The following is a 24,579-nucleotide window of genomic DNA, read 5'->3' on the forward strand; positions in this document are numbered from 1 at the left end:
AAGTAACTGGGGTAAATATGACTGTAGACAAAACTGGGGTCAATGTTTGTAAAGTCTAACAGCAAACATGCAATACACAAATAATTTGAGAAATATAGCGTCATTTTGCTTTTGCAGAACTGAAGCTGATGTGGCTAAATCTCTCCTTCAAAACAGAAGAACAAACAACCTTTTTTCAAAACTTATAACTGTGATTTACTTTAGGCAGTGATCTCCACAATGTTAAGTTGCCACCATGACAGAAACAACTGGAAACTGCTGCCTTCTTAAGAAGTTGCCTTTGTTATACATAATGTTAACCCCTATAGCATCCCTATTCTCTTTACATCAGACTCGAATTTCTTTACGAGTACAGTTCCACAGTTTTCTTCCATGGCAAAATTGTCAACAATCTAGGGCCTATGAAGTGTGAACAAATAACTAGGAATCGGAACTCAATATTTTACAGAACCTGTTTGTTTTTGCGCTTTGCCAAAAATTGCCTCTATATCACCAGCGAACAGAGAAAGCTGTTTTGCTAAAGCAAAACCACAATACATACCATCCACAGCAGCACTTACTATGCCCCCTGCGTAGCCAGCACCTTCCCCAATTGGATACAGCCCTTGCAGTGACGTGCTCTCGTATGTCTCCCTGTGTCGTGAAATTTGCAAGGGGGAGCTCGTTCTAGTCTGTAAACAGGCATCAAATATATAATGAATAAAAGGGAAGGGGGGATGCAGAGGTAACACTACACATAACTGTACCACCAAAGATATAGAAATCCAGCCACAGAAAGAAGAAAAGATAAAAGATTGCACATAAATGAACTTATGCAGTGGATATGACAGTTCACATTGCATCTTTTCATGCTGCGGAACTGGCAGATAATTTACACATGCCAATGAATATTAAGAGAGCTAAAAGTATTCTCCTTGATGTTGAAAATATTTTTCACCAGTTTCCTGAAAAAATCGCCTGAATGACTTGCATTTGTCCTGGTGCAGGGGTTTCTCTCAAATTTAAAGTCAAGTTAGAGATGAGAGTTGGAAGTTATACAGGTTACCGGATTAGCATATAATTTGAGACAAAAATGGTAAGGGGATGAAGAATAAAGACAAAATTTTGAAATAAAAACCAGCGGTATATGCAAATATGACAATCAAAGTGGCCAGAGAAGGTTGAATGGAAGGTGATGCATCTTTGTCAGAGGGGAAGTGCACATTACCAATAAGTAGGACAGAATCTAGGGGATAGTGAATCAAGTAGCTAAAAGCCTATACTAGTTACAATTGCACTATCTAGGCTAGACTATATATTGGGATCATTTAAAGTGGAATATGAATGAGCATTCAGGAGAACAACCAAAAAATGCACCTATTCAGGGTATCATTCAGGAAGATACTCGATTTTGTAAACTAAATTTATAATGTCCTATGGCTTTAGCCTAGCCTGGCAGGCCCAAACAAACTAAAAGTATTCTTTTTTCCGTTTCATAAAGGTTACTCTAATGGATTTACAGCTCAACCTTGGCCCAAATTTAATTAACCAGAACAAGAGATATTTAAGAAAAAGCACAATTAACAGTTGTGTTTGCACAACAGGTTCCAATCTCACTGTCACAGGCTAAAGCATGTAACTACAGAACCCCGCTGTACCAACAGGCCACCTTGCCACCACTTAACTATAATTTTCAAATATTCCCTGATTTTGCAGGCTCTTCTGCAGGAAGTACAACTAGATTCAGCGTTTCCTAAACTCAACTGCAGGCCTACACTTTGTATTTTCTATTATAATTCAGAGCATGCTCCAATATTGTGTTCTCACACCTGCCAGAAGCAAAAGGCACTATTGCATTACCCTGCACAGGCTGTGACTAACAGCCGACAACTGTTTTACTAAAAGTCAAAGAATTGCAGACCACATGCCAGTACACCAGAATGTTTCTATTAGACTAACCAGCTACCATCCAGTGGTCATGGCGTTGATTGCGTAAGGCTAACACAAGACTCCCTGGTGTTTAAATACATCGTGTAGGAATTCATCAAGTGAACCACCATTTTTAAGAAAGTAAAACAATAAGGAAACCATTGAGCTTGTCGCGTAAGAATTTGCATACCTCTACACCATGAAGTAAGGCTTCACTAGAAATAAAGCCTGGCATCTGAAAATATCGCATTGCAAAATGGGTCAGGAAGATGGAAAGTCAAAGCTGCAAAATGAAGAAAGAAAATCATAGTTCAAACCTCTTTGTCAATCATCATTATTGATTGTTGTAAAGCTTCAGTAATGTAAGGAGGGAATAACTCATGGAGTTTGGATGGACGAACTCCCAACCTATAGCTTGATGGTGGGAGAGTTGTAACTGAAACAGGTAACATAGTAAATAAAAGGAAATGTGTATCATTAGGAACTGACAAGACTTAAGTATACAATTAGTACCTGACAATTTGTTACTGATGAAATCTGTGACACACTGTGCAGGGACAACAAAATTCCCTCCCCCCATCATAGCTGCTCTTCTTTCATACTCTCTCTGTTTTCAAAGTTACAGATAATTCATAAGCTAACAGAAGGGGGAAACTGTCATCAGACTGTAGTACAGGTGCAAAAAGAAATGTTGCTGAGTTCAAACTCTCCTTTCTATCAATGCATCAAGATGCAAGGCTTTTGTGGTTTCTCAAAAAATAGAAGTGCAGCGAACCAGCTAACATTGAAAAAGTAAAGGAATCAAACATTCGAGAAAGCAATTATGTCCAAGTGGATTATTTGTACTTTTGCAATCATGTGGTTGTCTTCTAGACAATCTTGTACTGCTGACACCATTATCACAAAGTCATTTTAAGGCACATAATCCAGAGGGTCAATGTAGCCAATTTTTCATGGTGATGGCAATGCAATTATTAAGCATTTCAGTTACCTAAGGGGATTGTAACAAGTACCTGGAACTCTACGCCCGCAAGAGAACCATGGGATTGAAATGGTTCAAAATCATGAGATGATACAGTGACCACAAGAGCTGAGTTTGCCCACTTAGACGCTCGCCGTGAGAATGACATACCATTGACACACAATTCCAATGGGTTTGTGCTAGTTAGAACAACCTGCAGGCATGTCTCCGTATTTCAAGAACAGGATTCCGATACTTGATGATGTATTAAAGAAAGAAAGGTGAATTAAACAAGAAGAAAATGACTGACCTGTCCTCCAGGACACATGCAAAACGAATAGCAACTGCGGTTTTGATCTACTTGCTCTATATCATTCTTCACATCTCCTTCGCCAATAGACTTCACTACCTTGTAATCTGCTACAGGTATCCGCCCACGCCCTTTTTGCACTTCAGCAGCCAATTCAGAATACTGCAAAGGATGACAATGACGCATATCACACAGATTGTTTGAATACAATGTGATTATGTGAAAACAATGTACATTTGATTTTCAACGCTGAAATACAGTATGATGCTACCCATACTAGCGCAATACCCATTCATTAAAATGGAATTTTAAAACTGTTCATGCAAAATCAAAATATCCATATCCGCTCCCATCTTAACCGTTTGTGCCAAATATAACATGTGCTGTAATGAAAGTGGATGGACTGCCGCCACCAACTGACTTTTTTATGGGAGTAAAGATCAACGGTGTAGCTGTATCAAGCCGGCAAATAAGTGAGTGTTAGGAGTTACTACAAGATCAATATGTCCATATATAAAGCTCTATGAAAGATTGTGCACATACTACAAATATTGTTATCATGCAATAAAAAGTAATTCCATGAGCATCCATGCTCAAAAATACTGGTGGGCACAAAGGCTTAGGTCAGCCCTTGGACACAGCCCAGCAAGACAAACTCGGTCTCATGCTTTTATGAGTGAGATCTCATCAGTGCATAGTTAACTGGCTACTTATCACAATTTGCAAAGGAAATGAATACAAGTTAAAAACCAAAACTTAACTTCAGCTTCTGTTCACGCTGCTACTCCTATAATAAAACTTGATGGTTGGAGGGTATTGGAGAAACTGGCAGTTTCTGTACTTTTCCATAGTTTATAAATGGATTGCTCCACATGATGCCATAGTAATCAACATCCTAAACCTTTAGTTATTAGTTTCAGTTTCACCTTTAACAATCACCAATTATGAGTTCACGAAATACAGAATATGAAATTACTGGAAATTAAATATCAACATTGAAATAAAGCTAAACATTAGGCGAGTATCATTCAGAAAAACGTTGGTGTGAACAAATGAAATATGCCTCACTTGGATGTTGTTTATCAGTTCTTGGGGGTGCTCGATTCTTAAACCAACCTGTAAGAATAACCAATGCTGTCACATGGACTGAAGAGAAAATAATTTGCCATACTTTCCTTCATATAATGAAGAAAAAAATAAGTGCTTGCAATTGGCAAAGATAATATGGGCAAAAGACATAATGCCACAAGGAGGCGATATCCAGCCAAGACCTACGTTAGGCCAATTAAATAATAAAAATAACCGATTAAAATGCCTAGATTGGCTAGTTTAAGTACTAAAAAAACACTATTCTACCAATACCTTGTTGTGAACTTGGTTCTAACGAAATAACTATCATAGACGTGAGAGAACTAAAGGGAGTGACAGATACTGTAGTATATAGAGAAAAATATGTATTCTTGCTTGATTTACCTCTGAGGTATGTAGCATCAAGTTTGGACCTTAAATTCCTAATACAATACAACGTCCTGATATAATATGATATGGCCTTTTATCTAAGTCTTTTTCTTGAGCATGCACCAAATTGCACGTTGTATTAGAAGAGCCTTTTCTCTATCTATACGGTGTAAAGGAGAGCGAAATAGGATAAGATTGTTGACAACTTGAAATAGAGAGCATCTATATAACATGGCAAAAAGTGTCTGCTAGTATTTACTCAGTGGCATGTACAATATTCTCAACCCGAGATATTTGATCGACAAAGAAAGCAAACTCCATCTAATATATCTATTTTTGTTTGGTTTGAAGACCAATGTGCCTCTTATGTAACCTAATATCCAACCCAAACATGGTCTCAAATTCTACGCCGTGGCTTGTCTGCTATCTGACCATCAAATTATTGACAAGTACCAGTGAAGTAGAAACTGCCTTAACCAGCATAAGAAAACTTACAGAAAAATTCTTGGGGGTTACATCTACATTATGCCTCAGAAGCATACTGTATGTGTCACGAGCTGAGTGCCCAACTGCTAACACAACTGCATCGAATGATAGTTTCTGATCAACAGAACCTGGCTGTAGATTTGAATCAGAAACCACAACTCCTTTGACCTGCCCTCCTTCCACTATAAAGTCATCTACTCTAGTATTAAATCTTATGGCAACCTGCATCAAACATAAAACAGAATACATTGGTGCATGAAGGCTTACATAACAAAATAACAGCAAAGCTTCAATGAAGACTGCTATGTTCAACTCACGCCCAACTCTCTTAAGTGGTGTCTGAAATTCCGCAACAGAGGAACAAGTTTATCTGTACCCAAGTGAGGTCTTCCATCAATGAGAATGTTTGGAGGACCTCCGAAATGAACAAATGTTTTCATCACCTGAAATCCAAGACCCCGCGGTATAGCTTAAACACATATAAATGGTCAGTTTTGAACTAGAAAGTCTAGGATATTATGTTATGCAAAAGATCTTCCTATTTTGATGGATATGTATTCAAAACATTGGCAAAAAATTACCATACTATCCATGACCAGTATGGGGAGCAACTTACTGGTTACCACCAGAGTCTTGAACTCTGGCAGCCAACAGATACTAAGCTTGCATTATTGCATCATAATTACAGATAACACTTTTTAGAAGAATTTCTAATTTGCAAGCTAAGCATCCATTGAGGTAGAGCAGGAAGATTCTTACAGCCTGAACACCATCAGTGTTTTTCCCTATCCTGGTCACAAGCTTCCCATCACTCCATGTACCTGCACCACCCTGCTATGATTAAGAACAGAAGATCAAGAATTGATGGACTTGATCTTTTAAGGAACATGGAACAAGGGAATAGTGGTTTGGTCAATCATTTAAGTTCCATTGTAGGTAATTGATACTTCAAAAAAATAGGCATTGCCCTATATGCCATCAACCCAACTTGCAAAGATCATTTGATTAAATAACCTTTTAAAATTCACAAAAATGTATGGAAAAGCAGACCTCAAACAATGAAGAACATGAGTTCAGAACAAGCATGCATTAGTTAGGTTTTGAATTATTAAATTAGCTGCAGTAAAAAAATGTGAAGATTATTACACATTTTTTCTGCATAATTCATTTCAAGCAATCTGAGATTATGCCAGATGCATTAATGTCTAAAATATGTCTCTGTACACTTTACAGGTCATATAATTAGGAGAGTGCATTTATTGGGATGCACTAATCCATGCACCAGCTAATACACCTGATTGGAACATGTATCAAAGAAGAAACCCCTATGCTATTTCACATACAGAGCACAGACGTAAACCACCTCTTCTAAGATACATGTACGCATAATTTGACATAATAATCAATTCCATTTTATCACCTGAACAAAGAGAACTATCACTAGTATTTGCCGAATCACATGATTGATAATGTTTATGTTTAACGAAAAGATAGTCATCTATTAGACAATTCACGTTGTCAACAACTACCTATTTGAATACTGATCAAAGCAATTATGTGATTGTCCAGTGATGTCTTGGTAGTACAGTAGGAACAAACAGTATACCTCGCCAAAGCAAAAGTTGCTTTCTGATTGGAGAATTCGTCTAACTGCTAGTGCACCAATGTCACGCCCTCTTTGCTCAACAGGTTGGCCACGCTCCAATAAGGTAACCTCTGCTCCAAGTTCAGCTAACACAAGGGCAGCAAACAACCCAGATGGACCACTTCCTACAATTGCCACCCTTGGTTTCATTCGTGTGGGACTGATCGAGCCATTATTAACAGTATCCCTGATACCATGTTCATCATCGGAGACTTTGTTATGAACATTAAGCATACTGATCAGATCAGTTGCTACCCTCTCATCGGACATATATTCTACAATTCCAAGCCTGGGTTCCAGTCTAGCAATAAAATCCCATGTCCTTGGCTCCATGTCCAGAAGCTTCTTAGCATCCACATCAACAGTATAAACAAATTGAGGTTCTTTCAAAATCTGTAAATGTAAAACATGGTTTATTCATTCACAAAGAAACGATTCAGATAAAGTGATAACCAATCTGCATACTGAAATACAGTAAAAAAAAAAGGGCAGCCCGGTGCATGTAGATTAAAAAATCCAACGTCACTAGAAACACACGTGGCCACAGTCGCAACACGGATGAAGCAAAAAATGTGCAACACAGAACCGTCTACCAAAAAATATTACGATAAATTTCAGATATCATTGAGTATAATTAGATTGGGTAACCACATGAATAACCAATCGCTGCAATAAATAGAATTCACATCAATCACATATTATTTCAATTTATATGAGCATCTACAATTCTACACTGTAAAAATAACTTTAGTATAAAATCCCCAGATCAAATAAGTGTACACCAAGTATCAGACAGCATAAATACCCTTTTTTTTCTTGCTAAATCTATGCTATTTGCGCAAATTACAGGGCATTACAAATCTCTGCAGACAATACCAGATTATTTTGCAAAAATGCGGCGCTCTATGACGGGCTTAGATTTTACCCTACCCGCTAGATGACACCTCAGGCCCACTCACAAGCACCATGCTGGAGATAGGTGGCATCAATGCGTACAAGCAGTCTTGGCCCGAGTATAATCATAAAGACAAGTGACACAATGAACGGAGTGTCAAACAGTTACAAAGATATCTATGTGATTTGTTCCCAGACTCGATTAAGGGCTGCTCGTACTGATCAACACCACTTTGTGTCCAATGTGGTACCTTCTATGGGCCAGAGAAGTAGGCACACGGGTCGGGAAAAAGTAACCCTGGTAGACAACGCAACTTTGGCTAGAATAACCTGGTATTATGTGAAAATATTTACAAAATTTGGTAGTTTCCGCAACTAATGTAGAATTAAGAATGAGAAATTACTTCATTCTAAGGAGATACAAAATGTGTCTAGCAGTGTGACGCATGGCGTTAGATTACACTCGCTGGAACAAAATACTAACCAAGCAAGGGAAACAAAAGATGGTACAAAAGCAAGAGGAAAACCAGAATATGAACAAAATATTATGTACTATTCTGCAACACGACAAAAAATTGACACCATATGACTAATTCTGGCACCCCCACAAAATTGTCAGTGTGGGTATGCATATAATGTTTGCAGCCTGGCATGCAAATAAAGATTATTTTCATGGCATATGTGGAGTCGTCAACAAAAAGATGGTAAATTAACTGGAGAAGCAAACGAGCTTACTACATTGGCTTTCATTTCAACTGCATGAGTATTTTTTTACAAAGCTTAACCCAGTTTGACTGCATCGTTTCAGCACCTCAAACAGCAAGTATTTTATGACAAGTAAGTTGTCATCCCATATATATATACAGGAGGAGCAATATTAAATAGGATAGGCATTATATAAGTTCATTAAGAACCTTGCGTGCATCAAATGACTTGCGGATAACAGAGAAGGCCTCTTCAGGGAGCATAGAAGCGACCTGCGCAGGAGAGTCGATTAGAGCATAACAATTATAGAAAAGATCTAACAGCATAAAACATGAGCACAAGGATATGAAAAAACTGCAATAACAGCAAGCCGGCGGCAATTACAACAAGAGACGTTGTAACATGGGTAACAACAAATGTGAACCACAGTGGGATGGAGCTTCAAATCAAACAGTGTCGAAGGTATAGCAGGAAATATCATATAGCGGAACATTTCAAATTGCTCTCCGCAGGTGGTCATTTGGATAACAAAATTGTGTACAGTGTACAGTGCATAGAACACTCATCCAGCCATTTCCTGATTGATTAGATACGGTTGGGATTATGGCCACACGTCAGAAAATGCAGTATGCAAGCGTACCGGGAACTTGAGGGCCTTGGCAATGGCCTGGAGGAGCGGCGGGGAGACGCCGAGGAAGTCCTTGCCGGGGTCGTCGCTGGCGGGGACGGCGAGCTTGGAGAGCCGCCAGAAGCCAGCCTCCCGGGCCACGCCGCCCTCCTCGGGGGCGGTCTGGCGGAGCTGCTCCTTGTGGCGCCGATCCAGCCGCTTCTTCTCCGACGGGTACCGCCGCTTGCCCGTGCGCCTCGCGCAGCGCACGACGGCGGCGAGCGCGCCGCATCGGCGTCGCGGGAATGCGCTGCTCGCGTAGAGGCCGCTGCTTATGCCGCCGCCGCCGGGGTTCGCGCCCAGGTGGAGGTGGGGAGGCGGGAGGGAGAAGGGTGGGAGCTTGATGCCTGAGACAGTGTGAAGCGCCATGGCGGATGGGGCTGGAGATGGAAGGGGGTTTCTGCCCCTGCGGATAACGTGGGTTTTAGCCTGGTTTACAGGGGGGCATTTTATAAGAGACTACAAATGTTGGAATATTAGGCAAGTTCATGATTAATTCCAGTAAATAATTCATGACTGGAAGAGATACTAGCATGCAATAATCTAGCAAACTAGAAGAACAGCAAGACATGCATAACAGCAGCAAACACGTAACAATAGCTGTAGAAACAGACATGAACAGAGGATGTTGGACGTACTGATCGTTAGCTATTATGGGTGCGACAGTGTTGATGACGATGTTGGCGACGATCTACTGCTGACGGCGATGAATACGACGATGAGTAGCACCGCCCGACTTGGACGGAAGACGACCCGTGATGACGAATTTGAGCAGTCGCGCACAGCGCTTCCCAAAAACCTAATTCGTCCTCTCCCGGTGCAGGATCGCAAAGACGAACGGTTCCGGAGACCTACTCTCCCACGCGCCGATGCACGCCGGTGTTTGGGATGGAGTAGACTACGATGGCGGCGCAAGTTGTGAGATGAGGCAAAACCCTAGGTGTTTTTCGGTGTGTCTCTGGCCGCAGCCGGTAGCTGTATATATATTAGGACCAGAGGCGGTATTGTGTCGCGACCACAATCCCAAACCGACTCGGTTTCTAATTCGTGTACTTACCGGACAAGAAATCAAAAACTTGTCTGCCAAGACATAAAAATAAAACGGCAAAAGGAAGCTGCGCTCCTGCAAGGAGACGGACCGGATTTCAGCAGACCATTCACGCACATGTACGCCACGGCCCGGCCCGGCAAGCGAGCGAGCACACGCGTGTGGTTTTCCCTTTCTCTTCTCACACACCACTTAGAGTGGTGGAGAGAACCCACTATATAAAGAGGTCCAACTCTTCTTCAATTTCCAAGGTGAGACTAAACTTAGCACCACCACTTGCCATTTTACACATGGGCTTTGAGATTTCAGAAATTGCTATGGGCCTAGCCCATTAATTCTAACAACAAATCCGTTTTGTTCGATGGATTTTCATGCGTAACGTCTTCTTCTTTTTGTAAATTCAAACTCTATATCGCCTGCGGTTATGGGATGGCTACAGAACTGAACTGGTATTATGCCTGCAGCCGTTTTTCGTTAGCAAGCTGGTTACCATCGCCATCCAGTCAGAATTCAGAACCAACTGTATTTGCAGAGATCATTACATTTTCAGTATTATGCTTATCGAAGTACAGTATTTCATTTGAAATGTGCACCTCATAAGTTTATCCAGATTGAAATAATTTCCATCAAACAGGGGTCAATTTGTCACAGACGACACATGAACAAGTTAGTCGCGACTATATATGATCTGGAGAGATAAAACTACATGTATATTTTGTCTTAAAAGTTCCTCAAACAGTATTACATTATAACAACAAGGTTAGAGTACAGCATAAGATCCTGGTTATATCACAGCAGCACAGAAACTGCACTCATAGCCTAAAACTGCAGAACCACATTTAGCTCACACCACTTCAAACCTTCGACAAACTTGAATTACCTCAGGCCGAGTGAATAGAAAGTTCATTCCTTGGTTAGACAACAGCATCAGGTCGTTTTAATCTATCGGCCATCAGATTCGTCGGGGCCAGCAAAGCTGCTTGAGAACCATGACAACACATCGACCCCCATGATTATTGGTTAGTTTACAAGATGAGGGCTGGCACTCTTGAAAGGAAGGGTGCAGGAGTATGTGACATATCTGACACCATCAAGGAGAACAACAACAAATATCCTGGAGAGGGACTTCGGGGTCATCCTTGGATCGCTATCTCCGTCACCGGCCTCCCTGGGGTCAGCTAGCACAGAAACAACTACCGACGATGCTGGCTTCTTATCAGGTAACTTGCTGCTTTCAGAAGTTCTGTTGAAAGGCCCTGTGTTGTTCGCCGTTTTCCCAGTGAGTGGAATCGCCTCATTGTACATGATCCTCCTATTCTTCAGCTTGCCGTAATAAGCAGGAGCTGGTGTTGGAACCTTTCGAGTAGCATTAACACTCGAGGAGTTCACAGCTGGAGAAGCAGGTATTATGCCACCGGAATTGGTGGCAGCGGAAACGTCAAACTGAAATACCTCACTGCACATTCCAGAATTTAGGATAGGCCCTGAAAATTGTTGCATCAGAATTAGAGTAAGAGACAGTGCAATAACACTCAAAGAGTATCAATAGAAAACCAAGTTTTCTGTAGGAGACTTCATCAACAAGACCAAAGAACAATTATTCCAGTAACAAACTTGACAACACCACAAAAACATAAGGCACATGAGTTCAGACTAGTTTTCCTACGAGTTTGTGAACATTTAGCAGTTATCACTTCTACGTGAAAAGAAAATATTGCAATAAAGTACTTGAAATATACAGCAAATTGAAGTTGTGAAATAATCAGTAACATTGCTCAGTCACGTGTTTGAAATATGCTTCAAGCAGCATACCATGATTCTACTATTTTGCTAGCATAGAGCTTGAACACAGGTTGTACTGACAGATAAGTTTTTGTCAGGGATTAAGGCTCTTCAGGGCAGAGTCTACATGATAATCGCTGTATAAGACAGTTTCCAAATAAAAAGCAACAATAACACTAATATTTACTGAGCTCTTTTTTATGTGATTGCTAAAAGTGTGATACTTACTTGTTTGGCAACATTAAATATAGAGTTGAGTTCCCATTTCCTGAATAGTTGCAATGTCATAATATATGATGGCATATTAAGTGACATAATTCTGATTTAACATACATTCTACTTTTCTTAATGACTCACAGACAATCTTTTCAATCCTTTGACTTTTAATTACTTTTACAAATAAAAAGTAATAATATCATTACTGTTTACTGAGCTCTTTTGTACTCCCTCCGTCCCAAAATTCTTGTCTTAGATTTGTCTAAATACGGATGTATCAAGTCATGTTTTAGTATTAGATACATCCGTATCTAGACGAATCTAAGACAAAAATTTGGGGACGGAGGGAGTACATGATTGTTAAAAGGAGGGCATAAATAAAGACATTGTTCCCATTGCTGGATGGTTGAAGTGTTAGATTTACTTGTTTGCGACATTAAATATAGATTTGGGTTCCCATTTCCTGAATAGTTGAGTGATGTTATTCGTATCTAACATACATTCTACTTCTCTTAATGACTCATGGACAATCAGTTCAATCCTTTTGACTTCTATTTTAACTTGGTAATATTATTCTCTGTAGCATTTGGTCTCTCTTGAAAGTAAGATAATGTGGGAACCTTCTTGATTAAAATATCACATCATGATGTGTCGATGCAACAGAGAAATAATAGTTTGGATAATAAATGGAATTCATAGCTGCAGTATCACAATTCACAAAAAAACAAGAATACTAGATTGACAAACAATTGTTCTGCTTACCTGCCATTCCTTCACGAAACCACTGCGGCAATGGTCCATCTACCGGGGATTTCTCTTGTGGATTCATATTGTTTCCAGGCAGTGATAGATGACGAGCTATGGCTGTACTTGTCTCTTTGTGATCTATACCTGACTGGTCACGGTTGTGTTGTGAAGTCCCATGTGCTACCGCTTTCTCGCTTGCAAGCACAGAATGAATAATCAGATTGCCGTTGATCTTGACATGCTTTCCATTCCTTGGCACATACAACAAAGCAGGCAAGGTCTCACTTGAGTTAAGTGGAGGTTGATGCTTCTGGTCAGCACTGCCATCAGTCCCAATCATCATTCCAGAATCAACACCAGTCATGTCACTATTGTTCAAACCCCCTTTAGGTGCTTGACCATGGTTATTGACATTGACTACCCTATCATGAGGCTGACCAAAATTCCTAAACATTGCATTGTCACTTCCCCCACTCAATCCAAAATTGTGATTGAACCCTGGAACAAAAGCACCAAAGACGAGCATAACAAGCATCAAACCGAGAAGGCTAACACTTGCCACCTTCTTGGTCTTGGTCTTGCTCTTGCTCTTGCTGTCCACGGCCTTCTTGTTCTCTGGTTTCTTTGTGGCCTTGGTTGCGGTCACCTGCTGCTGCGGCTTTAGCCGAGGAATTGGTACAAGAGGGACATGGGAACCATGAGGCCGCATGGCATACCCAGGCACCCAAGGGAAATGCATGCCGGGCACTGCTCCCGGTGGATACATCCCAGGCGGTGCGCAATTCCCGCCGCCGCTACCGAGTTGCTGCCGCAGTGTTGCATTCTCGGCCACAATGAAGGAGATCTTGGAATTGAGGTCGTTTATGACCGAGTTCATTGACTTGACCTTCTCCTCCAGCTCCTCGACGTAGCGCTTCTTCCTCTGCCGAGACAGCTGCGCGCTCTCGCGGTTCCGTATCAGCCGCGCCGCCCGCCTGGTGTCCTCCCCCTCGCCGACGGCGCCTCCCTCGTCGGAGTCCACGGCGGGCCGCGAGGCCGACGCGGAAGGGGAGACCTCACCGTCCCCGGATCGGCGGCACTTGGCCGCCTCCGAGCTGGGGGCGGGGCTCGCCGGCTTCCGCTTCAGGCCCCAGCTAGGGGCGGCGGCGCTCCTCCCCTCGTCCGACTCCTCGTGCTTGACCTCGCAGCTGGCGTCGGCGACGGCGGAGCCGGTGCCGGAGGCGGCGGGGGAGGACGAGGATGCGGTGGGGCCGGATCCGGCGGCAGAGCCCTCGGCGGAGTCGCTCCGCTCAGGGGAGCGGAGGAGGAAGTCCTCGACGGAGAAATCCGCGGGCAGGTCGAAGTCGAGGTCGTCGCAGTCGCCGCCGGCGCCGCCGAGGCCGAGGCCGAAATTCCCGAGCGGCAGGTCGTCGTCGTCGTCCGCGAGGTGCAGGTCCGGGTCGAAGAGGCCGGGCGGGTAGTGGCGGAGGTCGAAGTGGGAGGAGGGGTCGAGGAGGGCCGGCTCCGCCATGGCCGCGTCTCGGGGAGGAGGGTTCAGTTCAGCCTAGGGTTTTGGGCGGCATCCATCGAGGCGCGGTGCAGGCGCGGAACGGGAGGAGGAGGGAGGGAGGAGTGGTGTAGGAATTTGGATTTCGGAAACTCGGGGCGGAGTGGACGGAGTCGGGTGTTGACGAGCCCGTGCCTCGTGCTCGGGACGTGCGGTGCGGATCCGGATTTCTTCTCCCTTCAGTCCGTGGCGAAAGGGACCCGCTTCGTACCGGGCCCGCGTGTCATCGGGGGTAGAGAGTGTCCCGATCGGTGCGGTTGTGCGGCTGTGTGGCTGCGCGGGGAGTAGCTAGATCTAGGATTGCCGTTCGGGTGGGGTGCTAAAAGCGGTAGTCCGACGTGAGTAACGCCGAAGTTAAGGCGGCCGGGACGGCGCGCGCTGACGCGTGGGGCCGCGGGCCCGCTGTGCCCGGTGCGGTGTGTGTGGGGGGGCGTGGGTGAAGGTGAGTGGGGTAAAAGTGGTGTGTGGAGGGTTCTGGGTGGGAAGGTTCTGGCTCTGGTTGGTGGGTCAGTGAGTGGTGCAGGAAATGTGGCTGCTCCGGATAAGTAAATTCTGATGAATGAATGTGCTTTCCGTTTTTCAACAGATTTTACAGAAGCATCCTCTCGTGTTTGCTTATTTCTCAGATCCGTCCTTTGGAGGCTAGTAGGATGTGGTCGCAGCGGGCTGCGTAACACGTGCCTTCATCATTTTTTGGTGTGAGCTTTTCCGTTGCGTAGAAGCAAGACCAAGAGTAAAGATAAGGATAGCCCAAGCTAGAACGGAAATGATATGGTGCAAGTGTAAAGGATGATCACGCGGTGGTACGCGCGCGTCTAGTCTGGCTTTCTGTTTGTTTTTGTCTTTTTGCTAACCTAGGTGTTTATCATATCCAAATTAGTTCACACGAGAAACAGCGGTCCCGGCTTTCTTTTGTTGCGCACCTCTAGAGTTTTGGCTCCCTCACCCTGCAAAAAAAATGAAAAAAGTTTTGGCTCTCTCTTTTTTTACGAAAGAAATTTTCAATCTATTTCACGGTAATACACAAAACACCAAACCAAAAGTGAGAGATTTTGTTGACTACTAGTACATCCGCCCTGATTTAATAACCCCTCTCGTATTTTGGGTCATAATTTGACCATCACTTTAACTAATATTGTATGAGTTATACGTAACAAAAATGGTATCATTTGAAACTACATTCAAATACGAATCCGACAATATGTTTTTTATTGACATGCATTAATATTTTGCTAGTCAAATATGTGATCAAATTTTGATCCAAAATACGATGGAGACTAATAAAATAAAACGGAGGTAGTAATTTACATGCAATGGATGTTAATATTAGGCAAGACATTAATTGTATTGCACATTAATATCAGGCGAGATAAATTACATGTTAATATTAGGTAGGATGTAATTACTTGGTTAATGTTGACATTTGATATAGGTATGATAGTAATTAGTTGAGGGTGCTAAATAAGTTTACTGCTATGCTAAACACTAAAGCAATGTCGACCGTTGGATAGATGCGGTTGAACGGTTGAGATTTGTTAGATCTCTGCAACTCTCTCTTCTTATATCGATGATGATGATGATGATGATATAGATATAGATATAAAGGTTGTTTAATGACGATAGGGCTATTTATCGCCCAACGCGAGACGTGCCTCTGTCACGCCTTTGGAGCAGCGTTACTGGGCAAGCCCAGTAGCGACGCGCGAAGTTTATTTATAATGGTTTTTTATATTGTTTTCACTATTTGCACAGGTTTTTTTGTTTCTATTTCCTTCGGTATTTTATTTCTTTATTTTTGTTTTTATTATGTTTTTCAACACATGTCTCCACTTTTCATAAACATTGTAAAATTCTGTATACAACATGAACAATTTTCCATACATGTTTAAAAATTTTCATATACATTATTACCAATTTTTTCAAACATATGTTTTAATGTGTACTTTTTCATACATAATGTACATCTTAGGAATAACTTCTAAATATGTTCTCAACATCTTTAACATTTTAAAATTTAGGATTAATATGTTTTCTAAGTATATATTTTTCAAAAAAACATGTTAACCATTTATCAAATACACATTGATATTTTTGAAGATAAAAAAACGTTTTCAAACTATTTGAACATTTTTTTACATGTATAAACAATTTTATGGAATGACATATTTCTGAAACTCATAATATTTTTAAAAATATAATCTACATTTTTTGAATCATATGAAACATTCTTTAAATTACACACAATTTTGTTTTATATTAAAAACCATTTTTTAATTTCATATTCTTTTTTAAAACTCTTGAACATTTCCTAAATGTCACAAAATGATCTAATATGCTATCAACAATTTTTGAGATTTATGCTTGCAAATTTTTACACTGCTTTAACATCTTATAAAAAATGTGAACATTTTCTAAACGTCACAATATTTCTTTTAATGCTATCAACAACTTTAGAAAATTAGTCTAACAACTTTTTTGCATGTTAACATTTATTTGAAATGCGTGAATATTTTTAATGCAATTAACAACTTTTTCAAAGTTGCGCAAACACTTTTAACACTGCATAAATAGTTTTAAGCACTGCATAAATATTTTTAGATACAAATACGACATTTTAGGATATTTTGGAATGTAAATAAAAGCATAAAAGAAAAGGACAAGAAAAAGACTAAACTAGCGAGCGAACGAAGCAGCCTCCCACGCAACTAGATTTCTTGGATCGCTATAAGCTATAAACTAGCAAGATGCGCGTGCATTGCACGGAACATCAAGATATATTTTTTTATAAAACACCTGTTGTGATTGACGCATGCGGGAGTAATACCATATGTAAAAACTAATGATATCTCAAGAAAGAGGAGAGATAAGGTGAGGAGGAGTGGGGCGTGGTAGTGATTGGTGGTCGAACTGAGCGGAGGCATGGGAATGGACGATGCCGACGGCGGCCACCATGCTAGATTGTTCCATAGGCTTCCTTTAACAATGAGGTTGTGGGAGATAAGGATGAACGAGGAAAGGACTTATCTGCAAATGTGGAGAGAGGTGCAGGTATCTTTTTGCAAAATTATCGTGGTTTGCTTTATATCCGTCAGATATAGATGGGACAGTCTATATTGCAAGATGACAGATACACCATCATCACCAACTCGTTTTTTATAAGAGTAGATAGAGATAGTCGTGCTCGGTTTAATGAATCTATTTGCTCTTCTTGATGAGGGTATTGGGTTGTTGGTGACCATGGCACCGTGCAGATTTTGCCTGCGTCGGTCGTGTCAAAACCTAACGCGCATATATATGTTTGGATTTCGCATGTGTCAGCCCTGCCAAAACATGGCGCCTCGATATTTGGTGAGGGAATCTGTTGCCAGCGTTTTCCCCGTGAGCCCGCGTAGAATTTGATCTGCCAGACAATATATTTGGCTGCCAACTAAACAGGAGCCCACTTATCGGCCAACGTTGATCTTTTGGTGTGACAACTCCTGGCCGTAATCTAAACGGCCCTATATATTGAAATAGAATTTTGCGAAGGAAACATTGTGTTTTGGGAGCATTGGATTCTCACAAATGTTTTGTTACTCAAGCCAACATTCTCGTTTCGCTTCCCGGCCTCTGCTTTTGCAATTGCTTCCCTATCGATGCATTTTGACATCCCGAAGCTTCGGCGGTTTAGTTAGCCTTATTGGCCTTACGCACATGGGCACTCGATCAGTGAGCTATTACGCACCCTTTAAAGGTTGGCTACTTCTAGCCAACTCTTTGGTTGTCGTTGCTGTTGGGGAACGTAGCATGCAATTTTAAAAAAATTCATACGATCACGCAAGATCTATCTAGGAGATGCATAGCAACGAGAGGGGGAGAGTATGTGCACGTACCCTCGTAGACCGAAAGAGGAAGCATTAGGTTAACGCGGTTGATGTAGTCGAACGTCTTCGCAATCCAACCGATCAAGTACCGAACGTACGGCACCTCCGAGTTCAGCACACGTTCAGCTCGATGACGTCCCTCGAACTCTTGATCCAGCAAAGTGTCGAGGGAGAGTTTCGTCAGCACGACGACATGGTGATGTGATCCATGCAAGGCTTCGCCTAAGCACTACGACAATATGACCGGAGGAGTAAACTGTGGAGGGGGGCACCGCACACGGCTAAGAAACAACTTTGTGCCTTGGGGTGCCCCCTGCCTCCATATATAAAGGAGGGGAGGAGGCCGCCGGCCCTAGGGGACACGCCATGGGGGGAAACCGAATAGGACTCCAATCCTATTCGGCCCCCCTCCTTTCTTACGGAGCGGGAAAGGGGAAGGGAGAGGGAGGAGGAGAAAGAAAGGGGGGCGCCGCCCCCTCCCCTTGTCCAATTCGGACTCCCATGGGGGGCGCGCGGCCACCCCTTGTGGGCTGCCTCCTCTCTCCCTTATGGCCCATAAGGCCCATTACTTTCCCCCAGGGGGTTCCGGTAACCCCTCGGTACTCCGAAAAATACCCGAAGCCAGTCATCTACTTGACAAGTTTGGAAAGAATCTCTCGGAAAAGAGACCACTCCGAAACCATTCCGGTATCCGAATACCATCCTCCAATATATCAATCTTTACCTCTCGGCCATTTCGAGACTCCTCGTCATGTCCGTGATCTCATCCGGGACTCCGAACAGTCTTCGGACACCAAAACATATAACTCATAATACAAATCGTTATCGAACGTTAAGCGTGCGGACCCTACGGGTTCGAGAACTATATAGACATGACCGACACATCTCCGGTAAATAACCAACAGTGGAACCTGGATGCTCATATTGGTTCCTACATATTCTACGAAGATCTTTATTGGTCAACCCGCAATGACAACATACACAATTCCCTTTGTCATCGGTATGTTACTTGCCCGAGATTCGATCGTCGGTATCCTCATACCTAGTTCAATCTCGTTACCGGCAAGTATCTTTACTCGTTTCGTAATGCATCATCCCGCAAATAACTCATTAGTCACATTGCTTGCAAGGCTTATCATGATGTGCATTACCAAGAGGGCCCAGAGATACCTCTCCGATAATCTCATAGTCAAAGGAATATGCATATGGCATGAAGAAAGCAATAGCAATAAAACTTAACAATCATTATGCTAAGCTAACGGATGGGTCTTGTCCATCACATCATTCTCCTAATGATGTGATCTCGTTCATCAAATGACAACACATGTTTATGGTCAGGAAACTTAACCATTGATTAACGAGCTAGTCAAGTAGAGGCATACTAGGGACACTCTGTTTTGTCTATGTATCCACACATGTATCAAGTTTTCGGTTAATACAATTCTAGCATGAATAATAAACATTTATCATGGTATAATGAAATATAAATAGCGACTTTATTATTGCCTCTAGGGCATATTTCCTTCAGTCTCCCACTTGCACTAGAGTCAATAATCTAGATTACATTGTAATGATTCTAACACCCATGGAGTCTTGGTGCTGATCATGTTTTGCTCATGGAAGAGGCTTAGTCAACGGGTCTGCAACATTCAGACCCGTATGTATTTTGCAAATCTCTATGTCTCCCTCCTTGACTTGATCGCGGATGGAGTTGAAGCGTCTCTTGAAAAGTTTGGTTCTCTTGTGAAATCCGGATTCCTTCGCTAAGGCAATTGCTCCAGTATTGTCACAAAAGATTTTCATTGGACCCGATGCACTAGGTATTACACCTAGATCGGATATGAACACCTTCATCCAGACTCCTTTATTTGCCGCTTCTGAAGCAGCTATGTACTCTGCTTCACACGTAGATCCCGCCACGACGCTCTGCTTGGAACTGCACCAACTGACAGCTCCACCATTCAATATAAATACGTATCCGGTTTGTGACTTAGAGTCATCCGGATCAGTGTCAAAGCTATCATCGACGTAACCATTTACGACAAGCTCTTTGTCACCTCCATAAACGAGAAACATATCCTTAGTCATTTTCAGGTATTTTCAGGATGTTCTTGACCGCTATCCAGTGATCTACTCCTGGATTACTTTGGTACCTCCCTGCTAAACTTATAGCAAGGCACACATCAGGTCCGGTACACATCATTGCATACATGATAGAACCTATGGCTGAGGCATAGGGAATGGCTTTCATTTTCTCTCTATCTTCTGAAGTGGTCGGGTATTGAGTCTGACTCAACTTCACACCTTGTAACACAGGCAAGAACCCTTTCTTTGACTGATCCATTTTGAACTTCTTCAAAACTTTATTAAGGTATGTGCTTTGTGAAAGTCCAATTAAGCGTCTTGATCTATCTCTATAGATCTTGATGCCCAATATATAAGCAGCTTCACCGAGGTCTTTCATTGAAAAATTCTTAATCAAATGTCCTTTTATGCTATCCAGAAATTCTATTTCATTTCCAATCAACAATATGTCATCCACATATAATATTAGAAATGCTACAGAGCTCCCACTCACTTTCTTGTAAATACAGGCTTCTCCAAAAGTCTGTATAAAACCATATGCTTTGATCACACTATCAAAGCGTATATTCCAACTCAGAGATGCTTGCACCAGTCCATAAATGGATCGCTCGAGCTTGCACACTTTGTTAGCACCTTCAGGATCGACAAAACCTTCTGGTTGCATCATATACAACTCTTTTTTAAGAAATCCATTAAGGAATGCAGTTTTGACATCCATTTGCCAAATTTCATAATCATAAAATGCAGCAATTGCAAACATGATTCGGACAGACTTAAGAATCGCTACGGGTTAGAAGGTCTCATCATAGTCAACTCCTTGAACTTGTCGAAAACCTTTCGCAACAAGTCGAGCTTTGTAGACAGTAACATTACCCTCAGCGTCAGTCTTCTTCTTGAAGATCCATTTATTTTCTATGGCTTGCCGATCATCGGGCAAGTCAACCAAAGTCCATACTTTGTTCTCATACATGGATCCCATCTCAGATTTCATGGCCTCAAGCCATTTCGCGGAATCTGGGCTCATCATCGCTTCCTCATAGTTCGTAGGTTCGTCATGGTCTAGTAACATGACTTCCAGAACAGGATTACCATACCACTCTGGTGCGGAACGTACTCTGGTTGACCTACGAGGTTCAGTAGTAACTTGATCTGAAGTTTCATGATCATCATCATTAACTTCCTCACTGATTGGTGTAGGCATCACTGGAACTAATTTCTGTGATGAACTACTTTCTAACTCGAGAGAAGGTACAATTACCTCATCAAGTTCTACTTTCCTCCCACTCACTTCTTTCGAGAGAAACTCCTTCTCTAGAAAGGATCCATTCTTAGCAACAAATATCTTGCCTTCGGATCTGTGATAGTAGGTGTACTCAACAGTTTCTTTTGGGTATCCTATGAAGATGCACTTCTCCGATTTGGGTTCGAGCTTATCAGGCTAAAGCTTTTTCACATAAGCATCACAACCCCAAACTTTAAGAAACGACAACTTAGGTTTCTTGCTAAACCACAGTTCATATGGTGTCGTCTCAACGGATTTAGATGGTGTCCTATTTAACGTGAATGCAGTTGTCTCTAAAGCATAACCCCAAAACGATAGTGGTAAATCAGTAAGAGACATCATAGATCGCACCATATCTAATAAAGTACGGTTATGACATTCAGACACACCATTACGTTGTGGTGTTCCTGGTGGCATGAGTTGCGAAACTATTCCACATTACTTCAAATGAAGACCAAACTCGTAACTCAAATATTCGCCTCCGCGATCAGATCGTAGAAACTTTATTTTCTTGTTACGATGATTTTCCACTTCACTCTGATTTTCAAATGTTTCAGTTCAGACTTATGTTTCATTAAGAAGATATACCCATATCTGCTCAAATCATCTGTGAAGGTCAGAAAATAACGACACCCGCCGCGAGCCTCAACACTCATTGGACCGCATACATCAGTATGTATTATTTCCAATAAGTTAGTGACTCGCTCCATTGTTCCAGAGAACGGAGTCTTAGTCATATTGCCCATGACGCATGGTTCGCAAGCATCAAGTGATTCATAATCAAGTTATTCCAAAAGACCATTTGCATGGAGTTTCTTCATGCGCTTTACACCAATATGACCTAAACGGCAGTGCCACAAATAAGTTGCACTATCATTATTAACTTTGCATCTTTTGGCATCAATATTATGAATATGTGTATCACTACGGTCGAGATTCAACAAAAATAGACCACTCATCAAGGGTGTATGACCATAAAAGATATTACTCATATAAATAGAACAACCATTATTCTCTCATTTAAATGAATAACCGTCTCGCATCAAACAAGATCTAGATATAATGTTCATGCTCAATGCTGGCACCAAATAACAATTATTCAGGTCTAATACTAATCCCGAAGGTAGATGTAGAGGTAGTGTGCCGACGGCGATCACATCGACCTTGGAACCATTTTCGACGCGCATCGTCACCTCGTCCTTAGGCAATCTTCGTTTAATCCGTAGCCCCTGTTTTGAGTTGCAAATGTGAGCAACAGAACCAGTATCAAATATGTCAGGATCGGTTTTCGGGATATTAATTTCCCAGAAAATGGCCCTTGGGCTCACCAGCCCCAGGATTACTGTTAGCTGATGAGGCACCAACTTGATACAGAAATTCCAAGCAAAGTACAAAATATGTAGTACAAGACCATTGTGGCCTATGAGTACAACAAATGGTTTCTAGTGGTTGATGGCGGAAGCGGTTTGTGGTTCATCAGTGGCCATGGGACTCCATTTCCCACAGGAACAGCTGACCAGGATAACTCCTATCTTCGCGAGGCTGCTATCTCCATTGCGTAGGTTCCCGGGCTGTCGTCGCAACGCTCCTCTCCACGCAAGAAATCTGGCCAAGACAATAGCCAGGGACAAGCCAGTGAGTACTCTGAATGTACTCTCAAACATCATGAAAACAGGTATAACATAGCAGGTGATAATCATGCACTAAAATAATCCGCGATCACTTAGTCAATTCCAAAATAAAACTCATGATGCACGTAAGCAGGAAATTAAAAATGCACCGATCGGGTGTTTGAAGCGACACCTTGAATGGGTAATAATATAAAGCGTGCCTCAGTCGGGCGTCTGAGCGACGTCACATAAAGGGCTTATATAAAAGAATAACAAACATGCCACAGTCGGGCGTCTGAGCGACACCACATAAAGGGCTTATAAGGTAAATAAATAACAAGCATGCCACAGTCGGGCATCTCAGCGACACCACATAAAGGGCTTATAAGGTAAATAAATAACAAGCATGCCACAGTCGGGCGTCTCAGCGACACCACATAAAGGGCTTATAAGGTAAATAAATAACAAGCATGCCACAGTCGGGCGTCTCAGCGACACCACATAAAGGGCTTATAAGGTAAATAAACATGGTGAATATCCAGGAGGTAGAACCGTCCCAGGGATATTTAATAATTCAAATAATGTAAATGGTTAGTCCATAATAATAATAATCATAATCATCACAAGTCACAAGTCATGATCCAAGTTCTGGTTTAACAGTTTTTCTCCTCCGAAGACCGACACTAAGACCGACACTTGACCCATCCCAGACTGTAGTCCTTACCCATGGACACGGCTATTCGAATAGATGTATAATCTCTGCAGAGGGTGTACTCTTTACCCACGGGTAACGGATTTCTTTAGTCCATCGGGACTAATTCCGTCTACGGTCTTTTAATTGAAAACACACCTAACCGCACACACCAGCCTAACTTACCGGTGTCTGGAATCACCCACGACACCCATTAAGAAAAACTCTAAGTGGGGAGGCTGCAACCTCGACTTAGCATGGGATCACAAAATTTATACCGCGCGCAAACTAGGGGAGCTACCCCCTCGGCTCCAACCGGAAACACCCATGCCCCCGGACCAGGTGGCATGCCTACCGGATGCAGCCGGTATCTTCCACCATGGCCTCTCTGTACGGTGTGTGCTAGAAAGGGGTTGACAACTTACTAAACCGTACCCTACCTATGGCAGGGACAAGTGGTAGTACGAAACAAGTATGGGAGGTTACCGGAACAAGACTCGATCTACGGCCGACTCAGGAGGTTTAAGTATTCCCTGCATGGTTAGCATAGCAATGTTCTTCATAGTTTCCCGACAGGGTCACCACCCCTCATGCCCCATCATGCCTTACTGCACATTCTCGCCACAACGAGACGTCAGTCACGGGGTTGTGTTCACCGGAACATAACCTCCTTTC

The 24,579-nt window shown here is 42.3% G+C and overlaps 2 protein-coding genes across 2 annotated transcripts; both read right to left on the reverse strand.

Moving 5' to 3' along the window:
• Positions 1-241: 241 nt before the first annotated feature.
• LOC123182009 (uncharacterized protein Cbei_0202) lies at positions 242-9,440 on the reverse strand. The gene is made up of 13 exons (XM_044594443.1): positions 9,008-9,440; positions 8,577-8,639; positions 6,730-7,161; positions 5,883-5,954; positions 5,441-5,566; positions 5,133-5,345; positions 4,248-4,295; positions 3,180-3,341; positions 2,922-3,083; positions 2,422-2,515; positions 2,226-2,344; positions 2,099-2,143; positions 242-671 (listed from the first exon to the last, which is right to left on the reverse strand). The coding sequence occupies exons 1-13, from the start codon at positions 9,401-9,403 to the stop codon at positions 435-437; spliced, it is 2,169 nt and encodes a 722-aa protein (XP_044450378.1). The 5' UTR covers positions 9,404-9,440; the 3' UTR covers positions 242-434.
• A 1,331-nt stretch (positions 9,441-10,771) lies between these two features.
• Positions 10,772-14,476, reverse strand: LOC123182010 (bZIP transcription factor 39). Its single transcript, XM_044594444.1, has 2 exons — positions 12,843-14,476; positions 10,772-11,566 (listed from the first exon to the last, which is right to left on the reverse strand). The coding sequence occupies exons 1-2, from the start codon at positions 14,335-14,337 to the stop codon at positions 11,103-11,105; spliced, it is 1,959 nt and encodes a 652-aa protein (XP_044450379.1). The 5' UTR covers positions 14,338-14,476; the 3' UTR covers positions 10,772-11,102.
• Between the last annotated feature and the right edge of the window lie 10,103 nt (positions 14,477-24,579).

Source organism: Triticum aestivum, chromosome 1D, assembly GCF_018294505.1.
Source record: "Triticum aestivum cultivar Chinese Spring chromosome 1D, IWGSC CS RefSeq v2.1, whole genome shotgun sequence".
In the NCBI taxonomy this organism is placed as follows: Eukaryota; Viridiplantae; Streptophyta; class Magnoliopsida; order Poales; family Poaceae; genus Triticum; species Triticum aestivum.

Bases quoted from the DNA above. Each gene is read 5' to 3' on its own strand.
- LOC123182009 (XM_044594443.1), bottom strand. From the start codon at position 9,403: ATGGCGCTTCACACTGTCTCAGGCATCAAGCTCCCACCCTTCTCCCTC. The intron at 5,955-6,729 runs GTATACTGTTTG...TAATCATAGCAG, and splicing joins GCAACTTTTGCTTTGGCGAG to GGTGGTGCAGGTACATGGAG. The intron at 2,144-2,225 runs GTTTGAACTATG...CGATATTTTCAG, and splicing joins TAATGATGATTGACAAAGAG to ATGCCAGGCTTTATTTCTAG.
- LOC123182010 (XM_044594444.1), bottom strand. From the start codon at position 14,337: ATGGCGGAGCCGGCCCTCCTCGACCCCTCCTCCCACTTCGACCTCCGC. The intron at 11,567-12,842 runs GTAAGCAGAACA...AACAATTTTCAG, and splicing joins GTTTCGTGAAGGAATGGCAG to GGCCTATCCTAAATTCTGGA.